Source organism: Anoplolepis gracilipes, unplaced genomic scaffold (genome assembly GCF_047496725.1).
Source record: "Anoplolepis gracilipes unplaced genomic scaffold, ASM4749672v1 Contig21, whole genome shotgun sequence".
In the NCBI taxonomy this organism is placed as follows: domain Eukaryota; kingdom Metazoa; phylum Arthropoda; class Insecta; order Hymenoptera; family Formicidae; genus Anoplolepis; species Anoplolepis gracilipes.
The window spans coordinates 268,197-291,391 of record NW_027328671.1 but is presented as its reverse complement, the minus strand read 5'-3'; the positions used below and the strand labels follow the sequence as shown (position 1 = coordinate 291,391).

Here is a 23,195-nt window from a genome sequence, read left to right as displayed (position 1 = left end):
ATCAACGCAATACTCCTCAAATTTGGCCTCCATAATATTATATACGTATAAAAATAATGATGCAAAATCATAAACACAAAATATAAAGATACCTTGAAGAAATGCTTGCATAGTAGGACTGGGTTCCGGTGCTGGGTTTAACAGCTTTTGGTGCTGAGAGATCGCGTCAGTGAAGTTCCTGAGTTTCGTGTCCACGTTCGACGTCGACCCTGATTTCACGACGGAGCCACTCAAAACTGATCCGCCCAGCAAGTAACGTTTTTTCAACTCTAAGGACAGTCTCGAGGCGATACCTCCGGTGGAGTGGGTGCGATTCAAAAGATAATCTCCCTTTCGCGGGTTCAGCAATGGTGTTCGAGTATTGGTGTCGACAGTGGTAGTTGAGATATTGCAATTCACCTCCTTGCTCGGTTCGTATTTAATGTAATTGTCCTTCAAAAGCTGTTCGTTGTTGCTGTTACCTTGTTGCTTCGTGTCTTGCTTTAAGTTGCTGTTAATCGAAGAAATCACCTTGCTCTTTATCTGCACTTTCTTCGGCTCAACGTAAGTACCTCTTGTTTTCCGCACGTACGAATCATTGATGGTGATCTCAGGGATCTCGTGCTGCGTCGGAGTCGCCTCATCGTGCTCGAATTCTGAATCGGTCGAGATCTCTGTCGCAGAATTTTCTGCACTTTCTTCAGTCGAGGCTTCCTCCGATGATGCAACCTGCAAAACAAAGTCATTATGCTGAATGAATATTATAGGCAATATATAGCTACATATTAGTTATGTTTTAGTAAATTAGTTGAAGAATGTGAAGCAAGAGCCACAAATATGGTAATATTCTGCCTATAATATGTATAATATATACATTGAATGTAGTTTTATTATTCTATGTAAATTTATATATATATATATATATATATATATATATTTTAAAATGTATGTGAATGAAATGTTACTTCTATAAGTGTTGCTAAAACAATGCTAAAATAATATCAGAATTCTTTTTTTCACAAAAATATGTTAGTTTAAACTTACTTTGTAGGTCAAAATAATTGAATATTGCAATAAATAATTTTAAAGATTTAAACATAAAAACACAAAAAAACAAATATTTAAAATAATTAATTAAAGAAAAAGTTAAAACTAAAGTTTATCACATTATATTATCATATGAGTTTATAAATGTTCAAAAAATATTTGTTTAAATATCAAGATAATATCAAAATTATTCTTTTTAATTCTTATACACATACAACAAGCACACACGCACGCAAAATACCAGAACAATTTTGGAATTACAGAGCAATATTGATTAGTGACTACAGAATGTTCTATGGGAGCTAAGTTGCTAAAATTAATTTGCTGTTATTTTTAAACGCATATGTTATAAAGAGCAAGAAAAGTAAAATATATTCTATTATTAAAGAATTTTGACAGTTTTATTTACATATAAATTGAATAATCGAAGATATTTTACTTTTTCTGCTCTTTATGTACGTTTAAAAATAATAGCTGATTTATTTCAGCAACTTTCCGTGGAACACCCTGTATGTAAGTTGATATTTCTTGCAAATTTAAATTTTTACATTTTTATTTAATATTTTTTTGCATGTAATTTATATAAATTTTTATAAAATTGTAAAATATCATACAGTATGTCAATCATATACTATCATGATAGTTATTAAAATCTTTAAAAGAAAAATCCAAAAACTTGTCAAAAAAACTTGTTATTCATTTTCTATGTAGAAAAAATGCATTCTACACTTATTTTGTATGTATGACGTATTATATAAAATCTCTAAGTTTTGTAATTGAAAATGAGAATGTGGTGAGATATTTAATAAAGTATCGGCTGGTGGAAATCTTTACACAAATTAGTCAAAATTGGTGAGTAAACTGTTTTTAACACGAGCACTAAATCAAACACAAACGATTATTAATGCTTTGAGTCACTGTTAATGATAAATTAGTTCAATAACACTCCACTCATACACAATAAAATGATTACCTTTTCTTTAGTGCTCCTTACTCAGTTGCGATTAAAAATTATCCTTTCGAGAATTAAAAAATCATTCACCAGCCAAGATTCATACATATTCTTTTTTTTTGTCTACTTTATTAACACATCTCACAGTTTTCTCAAGTTTAAAATCACAATTTAAAAGCAAAATTACAATATATATATTAGTGACATATAAATATCCATAGAATTATGAATCGTAAATACAATTATAGATTTTCAATTTTATAAGTGTGAAAAAAATCAAATCTATAGATTCATAAATCTGCAGAATTTTAGATCTGACAAGAAGAGTCAGACTATAACTTCATTGATAACTTCACTCATACAAGCAAAATATATAGAATCACCAATATTCAATAATCAATTATGTAATACATACACACATAGTATTATAGTATCGAGTTAGTGTACAAATAAATTCTTCGATCAATTTGAAGCCAACTTTTTATTAAAAATTTATTTATACGCTATATTTTTCATTGTTAATATTAAACTTTTTGGTAAATATACATAAAAAGTTACACTTATGATCACTCACTTTAAAAAGTTGAATATTTATGTTGAACCGTATAATTATAGATCTTATTTTTTTTCAATTTGTTTCTTGATAAGAACAACCATATTCAAGATAAGAGATAGTGTACAAATAAAATAAAAAATACCAACAAAGAACAGCGTGAATAACAAAAAAAAAATCAAATACAATTAAGAATAAAAGTGAAGTATTGCAAAGTAATATATCATAAAAATCAGAAATATATCTGTTATGTAATTCAAAGTATAGGTGTGATTCAGGATTTTATTTTATTCTGTATACGTTTTTATGTATATTTATCAACTTTTTAATTGTTAATATTAAAGACTATTTTAGAATATTTTTATACAAAATTAAGCTTCCAATTAAATTTCTCATTTTACTTAAATTATGTAAAAATAAAATGTTTGTTATCTAATTATATTTTCTGAAACTTAATTGAAGCAAAAAATTTTCTATTTTCAGTCGTTTATAATTGAACAATTACCTAAGCATTTATATACTTTTTAAAAACCTACATACTTGTAAACTTTTATACTTTTTTCATAAGCTTTTTATATCAAAAAACAATAGAAAATTATACTATCAACTTCGATAATTATCGAATATTAATATCAAATATTTAAAATGTAATTCAAGTTAAGCTTTCTTTTGTAAAATATATCATTGTCATAAAATTTTTTAATGTGACATTATATCAATATATCACGAAATTACACATTTGTCTTTCTTCGACTGACTGTTATAAGAAACAGATTTTGTAAATTCCTCAGGATTATTTGGCAAACGCCGATTTGTAGAATGAGTTTTTTGAATCGACGATATACTCTTGCTTTGATTTTGTAATTTTACATCTGCAATGTTTCGATTTTCTGCTGCCGTTACATTTATGTTATCCTTTTTGCTAATTTCGTTATTGACGTTCGTTGAAAAATTCATTACGTCAGTTTGTAATTTTTCGACATTTGACCTTTGAATAATATCGTGACTTTGGATATTTAAAACATTCTGAATTTTCGGAATACTATTAATATTTTGACTTTGTAATGCGATATTTTTTATATCCTTAGCTTTAATTTCCAAAAGTTTTTCAGCATTCTGACTTTGAGTATTGGAAACATCATTGCCATTTTGACTAGATAATTTTAAAGTATTATCCACAGCTAGATTTTGTAGCTTCAATATATCTTCCACATCTTGATTTTGACTTAAAGATTTTAAATTTCTTTTTACCGACTTTTTTCTTACCGGGATTTCAGGCGTAGTTTGACTTTGTAGTTTCGATATATCTTCGACATCCTGCTGCGAAGGTTTTAAATTTCTTTTTGCAGACTTTTTTCTTATCGGGATTTCAGGCGGAGAAAGTTCCGCGGAAGAAATTGCGAATAAATTATTATTAGTTGCTGTTGCATCATTTTGAGAAAAATTAATATCATTGGGTAAATTTTCTTGCTCCAAGCTTTTAGGAACTTCTGGAATACAATTTTGTGTTGAATCATCACTCGCAATCTTTGTATCTATGACAGAGTCCACTATTTTGTCAACAACTGTAACTTTTGCCGCAGATAGATCTTCACATATTGTATTTCTTAATTCAGGCAATGATTTTGAATTAGCTCTAATGTTTTTACACAAAATCTGTGGTGTATATTCATTTAAATTCATATCACTTTTATATATCATGTTATGTTTGATGGCTTTATCTGTATCATTTTGAAATAATATATTTTTATTTAACTTCAAAATATTTATTTTATTGGCTATATTTTTATTACTATTATCCAGAACAGTTTCATCTAAAGACATTGAATTTACTTTCTTTTCTTCATTTTCTTCACTATTTAAAATACTATTCTCTGGATCAGTATTAATTACGTCTTCTTTTTGAATTATATCATTATCTATTATGTTGCTATTTAAATTTACGTTCTTAACTTCTTTTTCTTTATGTATGTCACTTATGTCATTCTTCAGATTCTCATCTATTGAATTAATTTTTTCTATTTCCTTTGTATTACTTGTAATATCAACCTGATCACTTTCTAAAATAGTTTCTAGACCTATATCTGAATATGAGACAGTTTCATTGTGATTTAATTTAGAAATATTATGATTCGATGTCAGAGAATCTACATAATCAATATCAATATCATTTAAATCAGGATGCAATTCGACTAGATCATCATACATTAAGTCCAAATTGTCATATGCTGTGTCTCTTTTGTCATTACATATTTCAAATACGTCCGACAAATGGGATTGAGAGCCCATCCCATTATCTTCCGCAACCTCATTCTGCGCTTCAATTTGATTAAATTCTCGATCAATCATGACTATTTCGTCGTTTATATTTTTGATATCAATTTCCAATTTCGGGGGTTCATCTTGTTTAATAGCGTTGGAAACTTTATATTTGTCACAACTATTCGAGGAACTGGTCTTATCAAAGTACTTAAACATTTCCTCTGTGTTTATCTTGCCGGATAATCTAGGTTTAATATCTAACTTTATCACTTTTATCTCAGATGTGTCTTCAGTCCCTTCATTTTGTGCCGGTTGACATTTCGAAATCATCTTTTTATTCTCGATGAAATATTTGCTCATTTTCAACCGAGCATTTTCGGTCGACAGTGGTCGAAGTCCATTCCCTACAGCTTTGTTCTTCGCCTTTCGTTGTTGTAAATCGCGTTTCAGCTTATCAAATGCGCTGTCGCAATGCGGAATATTATTATGCGATTCCAGGGGAACCAATAATTTCGAAGGTTCTAAGGGTAGTTCTTCGAGCTGTATCTCTTGTGTTGGAGATGGCGACGTTACTGTCACTGTTGGATATATTGACCTTTGTAATAAGTTTGCAGCAATCATTGGTGTTGCTGCGTCGATCTTTTTGTCAGCAACATCGCTCACGTGACTATTATTACTATCATCGATATTGACGACATTCTTACTTTTGTCAATAAAATTGTTATCTTCACATTGTTTAATTGCACAGACATTTTCGTGCTTATAAATTTCTATTTCTTCAGGTAAGTTAGATTTCGAGCATTCCACCAAGTCGTCTAAATGATTGCTGCTGACTGAATCGTTACACGATATCTCATTTGATCGATACGTCTCTGATGATGAAGAAGATGAACAGTCTCTACTTCTGTTCAAAGACGAAGCAATCACACCCGGTAAATTATTAACATTCAGAATAGTTTCGTTATCAGAAACCTTGGGATCCTTGCTTACTTCAGTGCAAGGTACATCCGAAAGTGTAATTTTAGCAACCTGTTCCAAACTACCTTCGTCATTTTGTGCAACAAAATTATTTATAGGAAAGTTTAACGAATTCTGAATTGAATCATTTAAATAAGATTCATTAATATTTAGATTTAAATCAATAGGGTTTAAATTAAAATTTTTCATATCAATATTAACTTGATTATTTTGCAAATTATTGTTATCGATTCTGTTATCTGAACTGTTTAAATCTAATTGAACATTTTCGTCCACAAAACTTTCGTATTCGGAGCTGCAGTTTTCTTTATCCAAATAATTGTTATCAGAAATATTAGTAAGAACAATTAAAGATTTGTTTGGATTCGAGATATCATCGTCAGCATCGGCTGATACTGGAAAAAGCGGTGGATGGGTCACGCAAATTATACCGTCGGAAGTTTGTGGAGTAACATCGAGAGATGTACCATGTTTATCGGCGGAAGTCATAGTGTCCTGACTATATGTACTTAAAGCTAATTCACTAGAAGTTAATGCAACCTCGTAGGAAGATTCTTCGAGATTGTTGTTTTCGGATAATGATTCACTACCATTCGTATTCATGTTGGATACTGTTGAGGGTACTGTTACTTTAGATTCGAAAGAAATGAGTGATTCCTGAGCTATTATAGTGGAATCTACAGAGTCTTGAAAATGTTTCACCTCTGTTTCCGAGCCGGTGTCAGTATCGGAGTTGCGTGGTGGTACCTTCAACCATACTTCTTGCTTGCGGAGTTCTCGAGCGCGTATGTCCTCCTCGTCTTCGGTCGCAGTCCCGCTTTCATCATCTAATAAAGAAAACAAGTTATATATGTAAGATATTATGTTATTAAAAAAAATTATATTAATTAAATAATTAATTTAATTATATAATTAAATATAATTTAATATAATTTACAAACACATAACTATAAACTTGACAATGAGAGCCATGCGCGGATGTTAATGCGTAAAATTTCTTTAGAAATTAATTCTTTCGCGAAATTTGAATCGTGCACAGGGCACATATTTTACTTGGTGTATTTTACCAAGAAATAGATTTTCATTTTACGATTCAAATTTCGGGAAAGAATTAATTTCTAAAGAAATTTTACACATTAACATCCGCGCATGGCTCTCATTGCCAAGTTTATAGTTACGTGTTTGTAAATATTGGAGCCTTATATCTTTCAAATTATTAATATAATTTAATTATAAGTTAAGAAATTAATAATTTAATTAAATAAGATATTTTTTAATTAATTATTAATTTCTTAACTTATAATTAAATTATATTTCTTAAATAAAATTTAAAATTAGATTTTTTCTTGTAATATGTATGAACATAAAACTGTACGAAATCATGAAATATGTATGATACCAAGAAACAATGAAAAACCTCAAGAAATTCAAAGATTATCTATCACTTCTAAATGAGTGAATACCTTCACTAGTATATTCATCACTAGAATCTTCATATTCGTTGCTGCCAGTGTCCGATTGACCGATTGTAGCGTGCGGATAAGAATAGCGCAGTGTCCAATTTTTAGCCAATTCGAGAGTTCCCTCGGTTGTTAGCGGCTGGTCAATAGCTTCTTCAAATATCTCATCATCTTCATCGGAATCACTGTGTATCAAAATTAAACATTAACATTAATATTCATCTAGTTTGATTAATAGATGAAAAAGTTATTAAAATTTTCAAATTTAATAAGTTAATTATTTATTTTAAAAGTTGATAAAAAATATAAAATAAAATTGAACGGTTCACTAATGGAAATTATATAAAAAGAAATAATTTTTTGGATAGTAAAAAAATAAAAAGTGTCTTTTAATTCAAAAAATAGAAATTATTGTATTCATAAATGAAATAGAGGGGTACTTAAAGAAATATAAAAGTTTAAAATAAAAAAGTTATTAATTATTAATTATGTAGAACTGTATAAACACAAATAATTGTTTACAAAAATATATAAAACTTGCCTCATATCAGAAATATCATCACTGGACCCCATTTCTGCAGTAGAAACACCAAAATTTCTATCTGTCCACTCGTCCTCGTCCATTTGGCTATGAGCTTCCTCAGGATCTGACATTTCTGCTAGATTTTCAAATTCAATTCTCTCCGGAGTTTGACCACGATCGAGGAGATCGAGTCCAACAATGCCTTCCAATGGTGTTTTAGCCTAATGTAAACATACATATATACATATTTGCTCATTAGAATATATCATTTTAGATTAAACATTTGTTTCAAATTCTTTAATCGTTTATTTATGATCGTTTTATTTAGGATTTTTTTTTGTGTTTAGTATTTGATGCATTTTTATTACATTATTATAAAAGATTATACCTTTTCTGGTGTTTTCAATGTAATCCCAGCATTGGGTACATTTTCTTTATTCACTAAATTAATTCTCTTCTTTTCTGCTCTAGTCTTCATCGTTCCCGATAATCCAAAGTGTTGAGTACAGTAAAAACGCCCTCCATTTTTTTCTCGATCAAACGTGTGATTTCCTATAAAAAATAAAAAAAAACCATAGTATTAGCAATAATATTAAATTACTGAAACATAATAAAAGATATGTATTAATATGTAACATTATATCAAAATATGTAAATACATATTTTTATATACAAGGGATATACAAGTATTCAAAACTGATAAAAATTGAAATTTATTGTTAAAAGAAAAATTTAATTGTAAGAAGCTTGTATTTTTTTACATATGTCCATTTCTAGATTTAAAGGGTAAAACAAGTTTCCAAAAAGCTGATACTTATATTTGAATATAATTCTAAACAATTATCATCGAAACGATAAAATATATAAAAAATGTTTTATGAGTTCTTGAATACTTAAAAAAAAACTGTGTTTGGATTTTTCAAAAATTTAATTTTTTAAATACTCTGACTTATAATTATTTTTGCAAACTATAAACTCTTTTAAAAATAAAAATAAAAAAATTTTTCTGCCAAATAATAAAAGTTAAATTTCACAAAAAATAATATCTAACAGTTTATATTGACCTCGATATCGATATGTCAATAAAATAATTGCACAAGCTCTTTTTTTACATTTTTGTAATCAAGACATTATATGAAGAAAGAGAGATATTACCTATCCTTAACGAGGTGGAGCAATACTCGCATCGAAAACAACCGCGATGAAAGAATTTGCCTTCCGCACTAAGTCTTTCCATTAAATAAACTCTTTTGTTGCAAAAATGGCACATCTCCGAACTTCCTTGCACCGGTAGCACGATGGTGGATTTAGTATTCTACACAAATAAAATTTGTATAATCTAGCATAATAATTATTAATACCATATTTTTCAATATAAAAAATTATTAAATTAGCAAGATTTTTTAACAAAGAGTTTTCATAGAAGTTTTTATATTATTAATATCATAATAATAAATTACGTATACATGCACATACAAACAGACTACATGCAATATATACATTTAAAACTAGTAAAATACATACAATTTAAGTTTTAACTAAAACAAATTTTTCTAGATAAAAGTTAAAAGATATTAAATGTTATATACAAAATCTTTTGCTATTATTATTATTATTATTTTTAATATAGGTACCTTTTTAAAGTTATTTCGATAAATTTTTATAAAATAAAAGTCTATATTTTTTATTATACAAACTTATTCTAAGCATTAATATTTATGATTTTTGTAAATGAAATTTTTTATCTAATATTTCAGAAATATTTTATAAATAATAGTTATTTATATATATGTATGTGTGTGTGTGTGTGTGTGTGTGTGTGTGTATCTGTAATCAACTACATATGCATACATATATAATTGTTTATAAAATATTTCTGAAATACTAAAGCAACTACTTTCGCTTTTACCTAAAATCAACAATGTTATCTCTTAAAATATCTTGGATAGAAAAATTTTTTCAAAAATCTTTTAAATATTGAACTATAATAAAATTGAAATAAAATTCCGCAAGAAAAAAAATATAAATTTCTATTTAAAAACAAAAAATTAACTATATAAATTAATAATAACTACATTAATACTAATTAATATAATTATATAATTATATTAATATAATAATAACTATAAAAAATAACTATATTAAGTAATCATCAAAATTAATCATCATTTATGAAAAAAATAATGTCAAAAATTATCTCTTTTAACATCCTCTAACTTTTTATCTAAAAGAATTTTTTATAAACTTCTATGTTTTAAATGTTTGATATATTTTAGTTTGTAGTTTATTTTGTATATAAGATTTATTAATCTGAGCAATTCTAATTATAATTTATAATCGGTTCAAATCTTAAATGTTATTTTGCAAGTAATTCATATTTATAAAAGAATATTTTTATACAATTGGAAAAAAAATACATTCTAAAATTTCTTCAACAATATAAGTCCATCATTGATCTGTGTCTTTCTTAAAAAATTTCGTAGTTAAGTAAAATATTGTTTAGAAATTGATCAACATATACATACATATAAGATAAAATAGATATCTGTACATCAATAAACACAAATTAATTAATATTGCGTTGACCATCCTACGGAGATCGTAAAGATCGTATTTACCGATTTCTGCAGCTTGGGTTCCGTATCCTGACTTTTATTCGAAAATTGTTCAGCCATAGCTGAAACTTTATTGTGTCCGAGCGCGCTACCCTCTCGGATCTTCTTGCCTATATTCTTCAGGGTATTGTCTATGTCAGCGTACTTACTGTAGGTGTCCCTTTGATCGTTGCCCCGCTTTTCCATCTTGATCTGCCGAGCTAAAAACTGAATGAAACATATACACATCTAAAAAAGGTGCGAGAACGTCAGTGCTATTGCGCGTTTCTTTGCCAACCTGCTCGCGGCTCCACTTTGGCACTCTCTCGACGCGATCATGACGAATCCCACGGCCCATCTTGTTCTCTTCAATTTTTTTCTCGATCTCTTTCACGTTCCAGTCCGTCTTCTCGATCTTACCTACGTCCATACAAAGGTATTTTATTATATTTTTTATTATATTTATTTATATTCGACTTATTGTTAGTATGGCATTATTTGAATTGATACATAAATAAGTAAATTTTAGTAAAATATGTAAAAGTCAATCAAAATTATTTCAAAACTATATAAGTTTCTTTTTCTCTCTTTTTTTCTTATTAATTTTGTCACATATAATATCTTTCAAAAATCTGGTAACACTAAAACAATCAACTACAATGAAAAAATATGTAAGAAGCAAAGTTGTAGCTTTAAAAAAATCGTAAAATAAAATTAAAATTTAAAACTTAAAAATTAAAATTTTTTGACCAAAACGATTTTATATCACTTCGGAAACATTTCCATGTCAGCTATAGAGTATACAATAAAAATAAGTTCCCATTTTAAAAATTTGAATTGTTTTTTATGTATAAAAATCTATAAAATTGTAACTTTATACAACTTTGAAGACTTTATCTAAAATCAAACTGTTATCAGATTTTTTAAGCTCTGCAATTTTTCCTTACATATTTTTTTATTAATTATAAACTTTTGAAGGATTCTGTATAATTGTAGATGCTTGAAACTTTATTGGAATTCGATAAATAAGAGATTAAAAATGTGTACAAACCGATAGCACGTAAAAGATCTCTGGGTTTCTTTTCGGACGATGTTGTTCCTTTTAATTTATCTTCAAAATCTTTTATTCTTCCCGAAAATTCTTCGTCCACACTACCTCTTTCGAAACCGATGTGTATCTTAGGTTGTCTGTCCTAGGAATAATTGATAAATTAGTAATCTATCACAAGCAAATGAAAATCATAGGGAGTACCAAAAATAATGCAAGCAAGTATTTCACAAAGAGTAATTTTAATAGATTTTATAGATATATCAGAGTTTCTCGAAAAGTCCATATAATTATGAAGCCGTTTTCCAACGAGTTCAAAAATTAGATCTTTCTTATTCATTCATTTTTTTTTATTATCGAAATTTGTTTGGAAATTAAGGAACATCTAAAAAATTAAATAAAATAAATTTTGACAAGATTAAATAAATAATATTTAATTCAAATAAATGAAGTTAAATAATAATTAATATATTAATTTTAAGTTTAAGCAAGATATTTAATAAAATTTTTAAAAAATTATAAGCAAAATAGAAATTAATAATTTTCGTGAAAATATAAAATTTTTCTGATTAATTTATGTGCTCTTCATTTAGAGATATAAAATATGTTACTTAAAAAATAAATCTTTATTTGTGTGTGTGTATTTAAAATATCTGTCTAAAGAAAGACATTAACGATGTAAAAAAGAGCGTCAGTAATATCATTCTAATCAAAATAACTTTTTACAAAATCTCTCCGGCCAAAATAATTGTTTACCAAAATAAAGTTTAAAAAATATAATAAAATTAAATTAAAATATATATATTTATAAATTAATAGCATTAAAAATTACTGAAATCATAAAGAAAACTAAATATGTTTAAAAATTATTCCTTTTGCCAGCGGATAGCGTGTTTCGAAAAAAATTCGCATATGAAAAAATGTCTAACACAGACATACGTATGTTATTATTTATAATTTATATCATTATAAGTATATAGTATTTACATTTGTATCTACACTTAGTATGCTCGTTTCCTGGATAATGTAATTCATAGACAATCAAGTATATATTAATTTTCATACATTAATATTAAACCAAGAAAAAAATATGTTGGAATTGCACAATGATTATAATAATAACAATTTTTTTAATAGAAATTTTTAAAACAAGGAAAATTTGCATTATATTATCCCTGTTCACAAGACGCATAAAACAATAAAAATGACACTATTTGCAATTCCAAACTATTGATTAAAATCGATTATCAAGTATCGATCAATCTAGCTATTTTTGAGATTCGATAATTTTACGATAAAATACTTGCGTCACTGAACAATCCGTCTCGCTATTGTTGCAAGACACTACCATGTTTTTTGATTATCTTGTTAGTAATAAGATGAATTTAATAACAAATGTCACAATATTAGAGATCATCAGTTATTCAAACTTAAAAAAATGTAATAATGTTATTGACTTTTAAAGTTAATTTTCTCAGAAACAAAACCTTATATATAAAACTTTATTTTACATTTTCGACTTATTTTTCCATGTTTTATTATTATATTATCTTCTCGATTGTACCATCAGTTACAGAATATTTTGTACATAGAGTTTCTAGGACCATTTATTTATTTTAACAAAAAATCTAATAACTTAAAAAACTTAATAGCTTTATTCATATAAGTGTTATTAATGAAGTTGTAAGTTAAATATGTCTATTATTTTAAATTTTAAAATTAAATGCTTCTTGATCTCAAACTCTAATTTTTTAAACTCAAAAATAAAACTAACACAATTTAAATTAATTTCTATAAAATTAAAATTTTAAAAATTTTCTAAATATTAAATTATATATATATATATATATATATATATATATATATATATAAAATGCTATATTAGAGAATTTTTTTAAATTCTCGCTTTACATAAATTAATTTAAATTACGTTAGGTTAAAAAAATTACAAAATAAAATATATATACATATATATATATATATATACATATATATGTTTATATATTTTTAAATATATATATATATTTTTTTTTTATTTCATAGTATTTTTTATTTTGATATAGACATTGATCTTACAAGTGTGACAAAAAATACGACTGTAAATAGAATAATTTTTCGTAGAAAAATAAGTCGAAAAAAATCTATTAAAATTTCTATTATCACAAAAATCTTATTAAGCATCATATTAATCAAAAGTATTTAATAACATATATAATTTATATCTTGCAAACAAGTTTAATTAGTTAATAATAGCGTCACTATCATGCCGAGCAACTTTTAGAGACAATATATTCTGTTATCTTCAGCATTGATTTGTCATCAGAGTAGAAAAAAAAAACATTCATCTGCACTCATAATCAGTCTCTAGCTTACTGGGTAGAGTATTTTCTGTTCTAAATCTTTTACTCTGTCCTTGAAATCTGGCGCAGTTTGACGGTATAAAAAAATCGAATAATCCTCAAACGGCCCGTCTTTCTCGTGTTTCGCATTGGCTTGCAGCATTTGCATGCTTTTGTAGAATTGTTGCGTCGCCATCTTGCGCAAATATTGCCGCCTCTTCATGCGCTCAGTTCGATGCTTTTCAATCTCATCGAGTCTTTTCTGTCTTTCATCCTTTATTACACGAGTTTAGAATCGTCATTAGCCAATGTAAGTTGACCAATTGTAAATCGTAAATGCTAATATTTTTTTTTACAGCAAAAGCACACTATATTACATTTCGAATTATGCTACTGCATGAAACAGCGTCAAAATGATTCATTGACTTCTGAATTATTTAAGAGTCCAATCTATTTTAGAGGGTAAAAAATCGATTTTTTTTTTACATCTTCTGAAAGTATGATGTCTTTCAAATTTTATGGAAAATTCGTAAAATTATAATAGTTATACTGACTTTGAATAGGATTTCAATAAAATTAAAATATCTAATTTTAAGATGGCAATATATACTTTCTTATTTCTTAATTTTCTCTAATAAAACTAAGTTCACTATCTCATAAATATTCTACAGCATAAAACTAGAGAAAGTATATTCATTTCAGATAATTGAGCAAAATAAGTTAAAATATCTAAAATTCAAAAACACTGGCGTACTGTATAAATATCAATAAAAACATGCATAAAATAGCAAAAAGATCAATTTTTAATATTCTTAAAAAAAAATTCCTAAAAATTATCGACTTTTTATACTACTAGAGTAGATTAGGCCCTTAAAGAATACAATTTTATGGAATGCAAGATTAAAGAAAAACAGAAAATTATTAAAAAATAAACATTAAAACAATTAAATCGAAATTGCTAGCTTAATTCTAAATTTGACATCTACAATAATCAATTATATTATTGCTGTATTTAACCGGTATTCAGTGAATATTTACATATTAATATCTACAGCAATAATTAATACATTGTAATCAATCTTTTGTGTGGTCTCTCTCCTCAGAGTTTAAAGGAATTGTGATAGCAATTGTATAACAACATATGCATAAGATTGTATAAAAAATATAACCAACAGTCTGTTCCTTCCTATGCTGGATTACGCGTATTCAGTACATGTCTAGTTTCTTCCAAAGTATGGTAAGGATAAGTCCAACAAATGCGATTAACAATGATATGAATATCCTGTGGCATGTAACAGCTTCGACTTTCTGCCATTGTGACTATATAAGATTCAAGCATTTCAGTTATTCTAGAAGTAAATTACTACACATGTGATTTTTACAGAATTTTCTTTTGTTCTATTATATTCTTGCCAATAAAATTAAAATTTTATTAAAAATTAAAATAAATTAGTTTTTTTTTTAGTAAATCAGATTTTTCAAAATAATTTTTTTTTATATTATTCTACATTCTTGTAAAAAAGTGTACAGGTGTCATTAAAGAAACAAATTGTGTTTTTGCAGAATAACATCCTTTACGAAATATTGAATTTTGTTTAAAAATTAAAATTTTATTTTAATATAAAGTATATATATATATTGCGTGTAATTACTTTAAATATTCATAACTTTCGATTTATTGCAATTTAAATTTAAAAAAAAAAAAATTCTGTAATCTGATTACGCGTACAAACACTACCACACATTTGTATATTTTATTCTTGTATTTGCAATATTTTTTTGTACATTTATCCAATTAAGTTAAAACAAGTGCATTAATGATATTATGCATTAAAAAAAATTTATTTCACTTACCATTGTTGCACTCATTTTCTCGGTACTGCGTCTCTTTCGAGAACGTCGACTAGTTGTATCTTTCTTATCCACGTAAGATTGTACATTTTCATTAGCGTACCGCGAGCGCGAGTGCCTTTTCGTAGCTTTTTCCTCAGGTGTCAACTGTTTCGGTTGTTTCGGATGTGCGCTGCATTCTTCTATTTCTGGTTCCTATTTACAATAAAAAACATAAATGTTTAAATTCTTGATTAAGGATATATCTTAGATATAAATAATTTTTGAAATTTTTTTAGGAAAATAAACAATATATACAATAAAATAAAATAATACAATAAAATAAACAATATATAATAATAACAATAGCAAGATATCAAAATTTAAGTGTATATTAATAAAAAAGAAATGATTTTAAATGAAGAAAGAGATTACAAATTTTTAAATAAAAACATTTAATAAATGATTGTTACAATCTCATAAACTATGATTTAGCAATAAGATGACTGAGCCTGAAAATATTGGAAAATATTAGCTTTTCCTGATATCATTGTTTTTTTATAGATAATATACTATATTTATTTATAGATTATTTATAGATTATTTATAAATAAAACTATAAATATACTGTAATTTGAAAGCAGACGATTGAGATTTGTAAAGAGTTCTAGAAAATGGGCAGAGATTCTCTATTTAAAGCTACTTACAAATTTAATTAAAGTTACTTACTAATTTTGGATGCTTGATATACGGGATATCGCCTTTGAAAGCTTCATATATTTGTGTTAAGTAAGAATACATTGTAAGTGCATCAGGAACATCACATTGAGCCATTTCTTCTCCCGTCATTATCTGTAAGTACAATTATTTTGGATTTTTTTTATATGTAAACAAAAAATATATATTATACGGATAATATTGTTAATATAATTCTAGTAATCCAATAATATGTAATTTAATAATTGTATTACTATCTGAAATAAAAATATTTGTCAGCAGCTCATTCATAAACAATATAGTTTATATCTTTTCTATATTTGTTATTCTATTTATTGTTTATTATTTAAAAATCATACAACATATTAAATAATTTATAATTGAGAATATATATACAATAAAAAAATTGGATAATAATAGCAACCAATTTTAAAGTCATATGTTTGTATTTTATTAAATGAAGAAAAAAATGTGTCCACATAATTGGTGATATTGAAGCAAACAGATAAATATGTAACATGCTTACCGGCGGTATATTTAATTCTTTTTCCAACATGTCAAAGGCGAGTTGATTGTTCTTCACTACATCTTCCGCGTTTAAACTATAAAAATTTATTAGATCTGGACGGTATCTATGAATTATTGCACAAATAGCTAAACCATTTTTGAAGGAGGCACCCATGTCTTCAATATGAACTTTATCGTACAGTGCGACTTGCTTTTGTAGCCAACGGAGTAACGTGTCTGAATGAATCTGAGTCTCTGCTCTCAGATCTATAAACAACATTTTATGTCTCTTCACGTTTACATTTTTAAAAAAATTAAAATAATTAAGATATATTATTTTTTATTGATATTATTGTATACATGTGATTAGTATATGAAAATCTTTAAATATCTTTAAAAATATTTAAGATTTTCAGAATATTAAATTTTTAAATACATAATATAATAAATGAGAAAAATCGATATCAAAATTATATTCATTTTTATAATATCTAACACAAATGGATAAATATGTTTATTTATTATTATTTTTTTTAATTTCTTGAAATCTACAACTTCAAGATTTTTTTGAACTTCTTTTACTTTTAATAAAACTCATAATTTTTTTTATAATTATTATTATCAAAACATATCTAACATTTTAAAACAATTACAATTAAAAATTAATAAAAAATCTTTAAAAAACTCGACATTATAAATCGCTAAACTTACCACGACGTCTTCGTTTCTTTGGAATATCGATCTCGGACTGTACTGTAGATTGTTTAAGGCTTTCAGGATCATCTGTGTCAAAAAGACTGCGCACTTGTATAGGGATCACAGAACGTACGTTAAGGTTTGGATACCTTCAAAAATAAAATTAATTAATTTCATTATTATTGCATATTATATTTGATATAAGGCAAATTATGAAAAACACTTAACAAAAATTTTCTTAAAAATTCATATGATTTCTGTCATGATAATTTTCTAAAACGCTCTCGCTTAATAACCACTTGATACCATTTTCTTTATCTCTATTTATAATAATATTTAATTGACTTATTATACTAATCCAACAGAATTGTACCTTACCTAGTATGAGGATCAAGGGTGTACGCGGCATAATCCCTGTTCAAATTCTCCGGTGTCGTCTGTCCCAACAATCTGTATATTGACTCGCGTTCGGCGATTACTTCCAATGGTGAAAGCAAAGCGCCCCAACCCTTGATTGCCCAACCAGCGTCCAGAGAGCTCAAAAATCCTCTTGCGCAACCAGAACCAGTAGGCCAAAATGGCTAGAATTCGTGAAGTAAATTTTAAGAATGATTTAAAATAAAAGATGTTAAGAATTTTGTTTAATTCCATAATTGTTATTGTCTTTATACTTAAAAAATTTTTTAAAATAACGAATTCATTAAACAAATAAACTTATAAAGTATTTTATTATTTATGTAAATATTGTTGTATTATTATTATATATATGTATAATATTATATACAGTACCAAAAAACTAATAGACTTAATTTAAATAACATATTTTTGGACTCAGAGATGAAAATTTTAATATCATATGTCAAGACAATATTAGTTTTTAAATAAACTAAAAATTGAAATCAAATGTCCCAAAGTTGATTTATTATTAATTAATTAATTATTATTTTTCTTTATTTCTTTATTATTATTTATCTTCTCTATATAAATATAAATATTTTATAATTTAATTAAATAAAATATAGGTTAAAAAAATTAATTTAAATACATAAAGACGAAATTTTCGTAAAAACAGAAATTATTTACCTCTAAAAGACTGTCGCCTACAAGGATCATAAGTAGTTTGTGTCCATAGCGTTTCAATACGCGACTCGCATTTTCTGCCGCGTACATTGAAGTAAAGTCGAACATGGCTACGTCCGGTTGGCCATAATGATTCACCGCAAATTCCATGTTCATCATTTGATATTCCGTCGAGAATTCCGCCGCTTCCCGCGCATACAACATTAATGCCTCGCGATCTACGTTCTCTTTCGCAAGTAGTTTTGCAGTGTCAGCATGATCCTAGAAATCAATAATTAAAACTAAATTATTTGAGAGACAAGTAGAGAAGTATAAAAAATTTTGCAATAGCTTATTTTCTATTGTTTGAATAAATACTAAAAGACTGCTATTTTTATATTATCTTTTGTTTTTAATTTATATCATAGTTATGCATGTTAGTAGTTTAGCATTCACTTGTAACTTCAGTATTACTTCATATCATTTTAATATTGTATTGATATTTTATAATTTGGTATTTTTACATGTATATATTTCTAATTCTAAATCTATAAAATATTATTTATGATCTATGTATGATAAAATATAAAAATAAAAATATATATATAAAACTTTGTTACCTGTAGAATAACTCCCTTGTCAATTAAACTATGTTTCTTAGCAGTCATAACGAAATAATGCGTGTCATCTTTGTAATATACAATGTTTTCCAAGTCAATTCCCGTTTCTTGATATAATTCCTTAAAAAATTTTTGATTAAAGATAAAGGCAACACCACTGATCTCTTCAACTCTAGCCTCTGCCTCGGTTCGTTTATTTATGAAATTCGCAGTAATTGCGATGGCTAATTTCCCTCGAAATTCTTTTCTTTTAAAACCTTCCAAAGTATTTCTCTTGCCATCAGCTCCGATTAGCACGTCAAACTCGTATTGAGAAACTGGGTGATCCACTGGTAATGTTTTTGCTCTCCAACCAATCTCTGAAAAAGACAATATTAAAGTTTATTAAAATTTTTATTAAATTTTAAGATCAAATTTATTAAAAATGAATCTAAAATACATATTTAAATTTCTTTTTATTAAAAGGATTCCATAAATTATATCAATTCTATTCTTCTTTTTATACATATTATTCATAAACATATTTTGCCATATTTTGTATATATTAAAATTAATTTAAAAAATATATAATTAATTCTATAATTAATCATTACTTACTGCCGTCCTCTTGATTGTCCGGAGGTGGAATCAAGGAATCAAAGCTCACACTTTCATAGAACTCAACGCCAAGAATCAGAGCAACCTTAAGTAAAATACATTGCAATTGCCGAATGCTAATGTGATCGATGGAACCTGCGCAAAATTTTCCAAAGAACTTTTTCGCTCCCAAACCTCGTAGATCCTGGATAACAAAGGGCCACAAGTGCAAAACATTGTTCCTAGACATCCGGTCCCTTTTCTCTATTACTACGACTTTTGCTCCCAACAGTTGTGCCTCTATGGCTGTGCGCAAACCACATGGGCCTCCACCAATGATCAAAATCTATGAAGATAAATAAAGAAGAAACTTATTTCTAAAACAAATTCTTTTTAATATAATATTATATTAACAGAAAGAAATTAATATATAAATCAATACAAAAATGAGGACTTTTATCCTAAATTTTTATTATATATAAATATTTATATTTATTACTTAAATGTTCCATTATTTGAATAAAAAAATGTTCTTGTAAAAAAGATAAGTCTATCAAATATGGTTTATAAGGGAGAACTTTTTAAAAATATATTTCACTTTTAAAAATTTCTTGTTTACAGGAGAGAAAACAATTGGAAAGTAAAAATTAATAAGTAAACTCACCCTTGTGTTCGGGCATGCTTTACCACGATTGTAACATTTGTGATTGGCCCGTTGATCAAATTTCTTCCAGAGCGCTTGTGCCTTCCATGATCGTAGCTTCGCCTTCAATTTTGGATAAAACTGAGTGATGATGTTCGGTCGAACTTTTAGCAATTCGCACAACTGTCTGTAATAACCAAGAATAGACTTCAATGTAGTGGCATTGCAAAACTGATCGAACACCTCGCTGGCCAAAGCCGCTTCCGGTGAGTTGACCGCCTGCTTTTTACTGACTGGATCCATCGTCTTTCACTTTCAGTTTCGTGATAATTCATCAGTTCTTCATTACCTGTAAAAAAAAGAAAGTGTTTTTCAGATTTTATTTAATTTTTCATAAGTATAGTATTTAATTTTTATAGTATATAATATTTGTATATGTGTTATAGTATATGTAGTATTTTTATAATAATTTTTCTTTATATACATACACTTTAGTGTATATATATATAAATACAAAATTATTATTAATTATAATAATAATACATTATAAATTATAATAAATATAAATATATTTATTATAAAAGAATTAAATGTATAGTTTGTGTTATATTATAGTTTATATTATCTTGCAATAGTAAAAATTCCTTAATTGAATAAACAATTATTAGGACAAAGTAAAAGAATAAATTTTTTTTACACTAGAGTTGTACAATCTCACAGTGCATTACTTACAATTAATTAAAAAAAATTGTATTATTAAATATAGATATAAGAATTTGGGTGTTAATAATATGTATACTTATGGATAAGTACATAATCTTTTTTAATTGCAAAATAAATCATAAATTGTTTTGCATTTCTGTAAAGTTAACATTCTCTATTTTCTCCATTCTCAGGATTTCAATGCAATTAATAACATTCTGGCAATAAAATGCGAAAAAAAGAATTTTACTTTGCAAAAATATTTGCTTCATTTTTTATACATTTTTATTCGTATTTAATATTGCATTTGTCATAAGAAAAATTTTGTTGTCAACAAAAAAAGAGCGAAATAAAGAAAGACTCAGCTTACATTTGTCCATCGTGTTCGAACAAAATGAATGTGTGCGTCAGTACTTAAACTAATTAATCCGCCCATTATCAATTTTATTATGATAACTTTCACTTATTCACGGTCTTTACAACAAGCAACTGTAATATGTACTTTGCATTGAAGGTGCCATTGATAGCTCGCGCGTTCTTCTTCAGTTCGTTGAACTTACGGTCTGATAACTTTGTAGCCCGTCTCATGCATTTGCTCTCACGTTTCGCCGAGGAAAAGCGGAAATGCAAAAACTTCTGCAGTGGATTTCCGGAAGAATTATTTCTCAATATCTCCTAAAATTTTGAGCTTTTTATTTCCACGTGATGAGAGATGGACAAAATGTGAGAGTAAAAAAAAAAAGAAAAGGAATTACATAATAATATATCCAGAAAATTAGATTTTGGAATTTATTTTTTTATTACATCTATAAAAGTATAATTGGAGAACTATATAATTGTATACTTACATTTATAATATGTAACAAGCATAAATTATTATAAAAATTTAGTATTATCAATAAATAATTTAATTTCGCAAGTACATTAATTAAATTAATACAAAGTTAAAAGAAAACATTTTGAGAAATTATTACATTTTATAATTTAGTTAAATTAATATATTTGATAAAATAACAGAATATTCAACAAAACCATACGATTCGCATTTTTATTTAAAAGAATAATAATAATAAATAAATGTTAATAATAAATAATAAATAAATATTTCATTTAATAATAATTATATTAATTTAATAATAATAATAAATATTTGATATTCTTTCATAGATCAAATTTCTAAAAAAAGCAAAGTGTACATTTTATTAATTTTTTATTAATATATTCAATTAATATTTTTTACTGCTTATATTTTATTAAAGTATTTGATTGTTTTTATCAGTCTTGTTTTTAAAGACATAAAATGCGTAATAAATAAAGAACTTCTTAACACAATGCACTTAAAAAAAGAAGAGATGATTAATATAGTTAATTAACTGTTGACAATAAAAATACTTTGTCATGTGTCAGAAAGAGAAAATAACACATGACAAAATATTTTTATAGTTCATCATGAGAGTGAATCAACTAATTTATGACTATAGTATCAAATATATGTTATTATTGCTCAATGTTATATGAAAAACTATCATTTGGAATGTTTGTTAGAAATTTCCAGTACTTTATCTATTATGTCATTTCTTTGGTAATGTCAAAATTACTAAAAAAAGTTGTCATAGAATATAATAAAATAATATCAAAAATTTTTATCCTAAGATCAAACTTTACTTTAAAACTTAGAAAAAAAATAAAATAGAAAAAAATTAATAAAAAAATAAAAAAGAAAAAAAATATTTAAATTTATAATCTATTAATTAAAAAGAATATATTCATTCAGCCATTAGTGTTACATCAACAGTAAAAAATTGAAAGAACTAGGAAAATTTGAATACTAATAAGTAACGAACATAATAATAGGTTCGTCAAAATCCTGTGACAGAGAAAAAGAGAGAAATATATGTACACTTATTTTCTCTTGTTGTCTTCTCTTGTTGCATTCTCTAATTTAATGTACTATGATGATTTAATGTACTATGCTCACTAATAAAAGTCATTGTAAAAATAATTGAATTAGCAGCTCCATTTTTACAAATAATAGTTTAGATTGCCATGGATTGTCGTAAATTATGGGTAAAAATTATAAAAAGATATATAATATTTAAATTAAGGATTT

At 26.2% G+C, this 23,195-nt stretch overlaps 1 protein-coding gene across 9 annotated transcripts in view; it reads right to left on the bottom strand.

Annotated features, from left to right (window-relative positions):
• The window catches only part of LOC140675822 (uncharacterized), a 37,397-nt gene that overhangs the window by 11,490 nt on the left and 2,712 nt on the right, over positions 1-23,195 (bottom strand). For 2 of the 9 annotated variants that reach the window (XM_072910423.1, XM_072910425.1), the window contains exons 2-21: positions 21,646-21,760; positions 20,405-20,732; positions 19,762-20,086; positions 19,165-19,523; positions 18,569-18,826; positions 17,864-18,066; positions 17,501-17,634; positions 16,809-17,056; positions 16,295-16,417; positions 15,590-15,781; positions 13,770-14,009; positions 11,400-11,541; positions 10,647-10,768; positions 10,373-10,597; positions 8,910-9,069; positions 8,143-8,306; positions 7,773-7,975; positions 7,235-7,416; positions 6,474-6,598; positions 93-708 (exon numbers count right to left, since the gene is read on the bottom strand). In XM_072910423.1, coding sequence (XP_072766524.1) covers positions 93-708; positions 6,474-6,598; positions 7,235-7,416; positions 7,773-7,975; positions 8,143-8,306; positions 8,910-9,069; positions 10,373-10,597; positions 10,647-10,768; positions 11,400-11,541; positions 13,770-14,009; positions 15,590-15,781; positions 16,295-16,417; positions 16,809-17,056; positions 17,501-17,634; positions 17,864-18,066; positions 18,569-18,826; positions 19,165-19,523; positions 19,762-20,086; positions 20,405-20,686 — 4,303 coding nt within the window. In that variant the 5' untranslated portion in view covers positions 20,687-20,732; positions 21,646-21,760. Of the gene's footprint in view, positions 1-92; positions 709-6,473; positions 6,599-7,234; positions 7,417-7,772; positions 7,976-8,142; positions 8,307-8,909; positions 9,070-10,372; positions 10,598-10,646; positions 10,769-11,399; positions 11,542-13,769; positions 14,010-15,589; positions 15,782-16,294; positions 16,418-16,808; positions 17,057-17,500; positions 17,635-17,863; positions 18,067-18,568; positions 18,827-19,164; positions 19,524-19,761; positions 20,087-20,404; positions 20,733-21,455; positions 21,475-21,587; positions 21,761-23,195 lie in introns of those variants that run through there. The other 7 variants (XM_072910426.1, XM_072910422.1, XM_072910424.1 and 4 more) reach the window with 6 other exon arrangements.